The sequence below is a fragment of the Wolffia australiana genome, chromosome 7 (assembly GCF_029677425.1).
Source record: "Wolffia australiana isolate 7733 chromosome 7, ASM2967742v1".
In the NCBI taxonomy this organism is placed as follows: Eukaryota; Viridiplantae; Streptophyta; class Magnoliopsida; order Alismatales; family Araceae; genus Wolffia; species Wolffia australiana.
Window position 1 is genome coordinate 11,892,998 of NC_135841.1, and position 5,492 is coordinate 11,898,489.

Genomic DNA, 5,492 nt, shown 5'->3' on the forward strand with positions numbered 1-5,492 from the left:
CAGGATATATCTCAGTTGACTTAGTGAGTTTGGGATATTAACCCTAATTTATATTATCAGGGAATTCCTACGTAGAACTATTGCAGAGTGGAAATGTATCTATATGCATGTAGCATACAATTAGGCGTTATTCTACGAATCAACGAATGATCCAGAAATTAAATTTACTGGTTTATAAGCCAGATGAGAAGATGCGACAACTCTTGGAATTCGAAAAACTGTGGGGTATAAATTGTTACTTTTTATTACAAAAAATCCTGTCACTCAACTTTAAAGATATAGCAAGCCAGATAAGAAGACTCAAGCGCTCAATAGAACTGTGATAACATGAAAGTACAAGGTGATGGAGAGCTGTTCATCAACTCACATCGTCTGATACGTCATATCAACAAATTGTGCGATTTTCAAAAGTTCACCGTCATTTAGAGTTGTAGGCAAAGTTAATAATTAATCCGGACGGTTACTTCTTTATACCAACGGCGTGGCTCATGGGTCTTCTTCAAGCCCAAATAAGAACCTCTCTAGTGATATTCAGATAGCAATACTAATCACAACGGACAAATCTGAGGCTCCTCAACGCATAAAAATCAGATACAAGGGAGAAATCCAGTGCCTACTTATGACTACCTGCCTGAATGTCCATCTGCTCTGAAACATACAAAAAACATAGACGACGACAACGAGGATGATCACAACACACCGGAGACAATCAACGGGGTTGGGAGAAGGCTACTACTGCAAATCAGCTATGAGAGAGATCAACAGAGGCGAGCTGCTGCACGTTCATGGGATAAATCTCATCCGGGCCGCCCAAGAAGGCCTTCTGTCCCAAGATTATGTTAACTGCCGACGTCGGGTGGAAGGCATCCCAGAACACGTACTGGTTCCTGTTCAGGCATGGCGTCTCCATTGGCAGGCAAGTTATCTGTCCTCTATTCCTCCCCACCCCACAGCAACCCCTATCAATCACACTAAACCCTACAAAACAAGAATTTTTTTTTTTCCTAAGTAATTGATCCCGTGATAGAAGGATTGCGATGAGATTAGGGAATGCTCACCGTAAGCGAAGGGGTTGCTGAGGATTCCCCGGAAGATGCCGAAGACGTTGATTAGCGAGAAACGAGCGCCGGGGAGATTAGAGTTGAACTGATCAACCATCTGCCTGACTCTTGCGTTGAAGGGGATGACCAGCTCGTCTACCCCGAAGTTGCACCGGCTGAACGGCGTCTGCGCGAGAATGCTCGGAATGCAGGCCAGCGAGCCAACGCTCGTAAGCACGAACCGCCGCGCGCCAAGGTTGTACAGTCTCTGCCATGAACGTAAATCAGAAGTCCATTTCAGAAGAAAAACGAAACCCTAATGGGAGTTACCGTGAGTTGTCTGCTGTATTGTTGAACGAGGAGCTCAGCGTACTGCTCGCCGTTGTATTGCAAGCGAGTGGCGTAGTTTGGTAAGAGATAGTTGTTCAGGTAGTCGTTGCTGCCCATGCCCACGAAGAAGATGCAACGGGCAATGGAGCTGGCGGCGCGAGCCGCGCCCAACCGCGCCGTGAGCTGGTTCCGCGTGGACTCGAAGTTGTGTATCTGCTGGTTAAACGGTATGCGTCCCACCTACGAACCAGAGGATGAACAACGAAATTATCGACAAAATAATTGAATTATCGATTAGTTTTTCTTGAGTTCTTGAACCGTATCGAAACATTGTTGAAGCTTTGCAAGTGGGTTGTGTTTCTTACGAAGTTTTGGCCGGTTATGTCGAGAATGCCTGCCGCGGCGGAAGCGTAGTTGACGCCGTGGAGAGCGTCTTCGACGGAGGTCACTTGAGAGTGCGCTGGGATCAGCGGCAGGCCCAGGAGCTCAGCTGCATTTATGATATATCATCAATTCAATCAGAAGTCCTAGATTTTCTTCCCCCCGCATTAAATACAAGCCGGGGGCGACTTCAGAGTCAGACAAACTGTTGCCGGATTGCGAAACAGGGACTCAGACGCTTAAATGCCAACGACAGTATCCCCAGAAAACCTACTCTGCATTGAAACAACGTTCCCTCCAAAGATAGAACTATCATCAAAACATAGAAACACTGAGTTCTTCACCGATAACGGGATTGAACGCCACCATTTCGTTGAGTTTCCGAGAAAAAGAACGACGGAGATTGAGATAAATGAGAGTACCTATCTCGTCGACGACGGTGTATCCATTGGAGAATCGTCCGGTCGGGCCGCCAGCGAAGTCGATGCCGTAGGGATAATAGTTCGCCTTGGCGAAGGAAGCGAGATCGTTGTTATTCCCATTATCGATGAGGGAATCACCGAAGATAAACATAGCCGGCACCGCCTCCCCCTGAACTCTAAAACCGCACAGTAGAAGCAACACCCATGGCAGCACCAGGAAGCTTGACGAAGCTCTGAAAGATACTGCCATGGCAGCTCGACTAAGAAGCTATCGCGATGGTGCAACAGAGGAAAGAAGTGTTGTAAGAAGATGGGATTTAAAGGCGACGGAAAAGGCCGATTAATGCGTGGGCCTGGTCATACGCAGTGGAGTAATGGCCGCAGAACGACTCGGCGGCCACGCTTGCGTGAACGCTGTTCAAGGAGACGCCGCCATTAACAGCGGCCGAGCAAGTCCAATAAGGCTATGATCTATCCTTGTTCTTTCTAATTAGATTTCTAATTACACGCGGCTTCCTCGGAATTTAATGCAATGCAGAGTACGGTCGCTGTCAAATCTGTAGCGCGACCAAGGACGAGCCGAGAACGTGCGGAGCCGCAGATTGAGCTGCTGGGCTTGTAGATTAGATCATGGAGGATGATGTTTTGGTCTTTTTTTGTTCTTGGGTTTCCTGTGCAGAGAGCGGGAGAGTTTGGTTCTCCCGCTTTTGCATTAAATGCCATTGTCGCCACCGAAAGAAGATTGGAAGATGAGAGGGTGGGTATGTTAAATTCTAGTATGAACTCAGCGTGAGGATTCACATTAAATAGTCTGGTTTGGAGACGTGGAGATTGGAGTCTTGGTCTCCATTTGACATGTTGTAGTAATTGTTTTTTGACTCTTCAGAGGGTTCAGGTCACTAGGTGGACTTCTTAATGGGACTAAGGACAAAAGCATATGGTTAAGAAAGTGGGGGCTTAATTTGAGCCCATTTCAAATTGTAGTTAGGATTGTTGGATGAAGGATGGCTGATGACGATAGGATGATGGAATTCAGAAGGCAAAATAATAAAATTTTAAAGTCAGATCAATAATGTTGTAAATTTGCTTTAATATACTGAAATTTATAACTTTCGTACTCCATATATATTAATTCTTACGACTGTCCTAGTTGCCATCAAGCACTGCCATCCTCATCCACCACAATCATTGATGATAGTGATTGCCATCCCAACTCCAAAAGAAGATCATATGATTCCATAGAATGTGACAAAAAATGGAACATGTGACCATAGGGATTGCATAATGGATATAATCAATTCTCCCTGTCAACCACTCAAACCACTCAGTGTCTTCTCTCTCCCACCCTATCAGCTTCCTGCTCTCCTCTAGCTGCCAGCATGGCAGATCTGCCATCATCTCTGCCTGAGCTTCCCTTCATTTCCTTCTCTATCATTTCCTTCTCTATCAAGACACACATTGACTCAGCTATATTCATCTGCAGTCGCTTACATGCAGATGTTGCATGGGCACCACCATTCTATCAGTGCTGCTGCAACCTCAGGTATCCACCTAAGCAGGCCTTGCTTTCCCTCTCCTCACTATCTCTCTTTCCCCATCTCTCTCTCTTTGTCCCAAGGTCTCAAAATCAATCTCACCCTCTCCCTTTTCCCACTCTCTGTATTTCCCTCTCACTCTATTCTTCCCCCAATTGTCTGGCTCTCTCTTTCCTCTCAATCTCTCCATCTCTTGATCGCCTCTCACTATCTCTATATCTTCCTATGAGAGTGTGAGTCAGGTAATCTACAAGGAGCAAGGGTCTAATTCACAAGGAAAAGGTATCAAATAAGTGAAAATTTACCTATACTTTATAAAGTTTGGATTTATATTTATCCTAGGGAATAAATATAATTTAATTGAATAAATGTAATAACATTAATTTAAAATAATTATGAGAAACAGGGAAATGTTTTCCTAATTAACCTAATTTATCCAAATCGATGGAACGATCTCGGCATTTTTTTTGAATTTGGCTTTGCCTAGTGAATGTTGGTAGCAGTGGTGTGAGTGGAGTGGATCAGATGATTAAAGTACTGCTAGTGAATACAACATAGATGGTGGCATATACACTGCGACAGGCAGACAGTGCAAGGGCAAGAGATACGGATTTATTGTCTCTGGTGGCGACTAAAATTAGGTGAATATGAATTGACGAGTGGTGGACTTTGGTGGAGGCATGTGGGATGATGAAAATCTAAGCCATCAACGACAATAAGTTGGGAAAAAGAAAGGTTTAAGTCCAAAAAAAGAATAAGATCACACTAACTACATCTTCATGTGCCCAACAGGCCAAGTGATACTTTTTCTTTATGTGTCTTGATCTGAACATCACTCCTTAAATCCTTCCCTCTTGGCGTGCAAGAACTGGCCCTAAGAAGAATTTTAATGAAAAATCACTGATGATCAAAATTAGGAAAAAATCTAAGGGTGCCCTTTTATACAAGGATGGGGGGTGGGGTGGAGGTTCTATTCATAGATCCAAGATGATTAAGGGATAGTGGAGGTAAAGGCATGAATACCCACAATAGTTCAATCCAAAACTCCATTTGGATCGTTCTATATTATCCTTCGAAGTTAAAGCAATATGAACCATCTGGTTTTATCTCATCTGACCCATGTGGCAGACCACAAAAATCAAAACAGTGTTTACGAATATTTAGATAAAATCAAAAATTATATTTAATGAATTTAAAAATATTTTTCCGTATGAATTTAACCTAAAACGTTCCATAAAATACCAAAAAATATGGAAAAAACTTCAGTATCATTCTAAATGTATGAAACACTAAATATATATATATATTATTTAAAAATTTATTTTCTTATTGTATTTAATATTATAAAATTAAATAAAATATCCAAAAATAGGAAAAATTATAATTTCACGCTCGAAATGATATAAACCCTATGGCAAATTTACATAAAACTAAATATATATTTTATGATTTATAAAATATTTTATTTCTGAATTTTATGTCAGCAAAATTCTCTTAAAATACTGTAAAATCAGAACCTCGTTTTAAATATGTAAAAATTAATTGAAATTATTTTAACTAATTTAAAATTCGAACATCATTTTAACAAATTATTTTAAGATAGAATAACATGAATATATGATTTTTTAAATCAAAGTATGCACATGATATATATATATATATATATATATATATATATATATATATATATATAAAGTTTTTAATAAAAACTACATGCTATGTACGATTATAAAATAACCCTCAAATTTATCATTGCTAAATCATTAGAAATGCCCGTTGCGTTC

General features: G+C 41.2%; 1 protein-coding gene across 1 annotated transcript; it reads right to left on the minus strand.

Annotated features, from left to right (window-relative positions):
- Positions 1-545: 545 nt before the first annotated feature.
- LOC144705708 (GDSL-like Lipase/Acylhydrolase superfamily protein) lies at positions 546-2,476 on the minus strand. Its single transcript, XM_078578483.1, has 5 exons — positions 2,174-2,476; positions 1,736-1,860; positions 1,371-1,610; positions 1,059-1,308; positions 546-978 (listed from the first exon to the last, which is right to left on the minus strand). Exons 1-5 carry the CDS (start codon positions 2,421-2,423, stop codon positions 743-745), a joined length of 1,101 nt encoding a protein of 366 aa, XP_078434609.1. The 5' UTR covers positions 2,424-2,476; the 3' UTR covers positions 546-742.
- Between the last annotated feature and the right edge of the window lie 3,016 nt (positions 2,477-5,492).

Bases quoted from the DNA above. Each gene is read 5' to 3' on its own strand.
- LOC144705708 (XM_078578483.1), bottom strand. From the start codon at position 2,423: ATGGCAGTATCTTTCAGAGCTTCGTCAAGCTTCCTGGTGCTGCCATGG. The intron at 1,309-1,370 runs GTAACTCCCATT...CGTTCATGGCAG, and splicing joins AATACAGCAGACAACTCACG to AGACTGTACAACCTTGGCGC. The intron at 979-1,058 runs GTGAGCATTCCC...CTTGTTTTGTAG, and splicing joins CAGCAACCCCTTCGCTTACG to GGTTTAGTGTGATTGATAGG.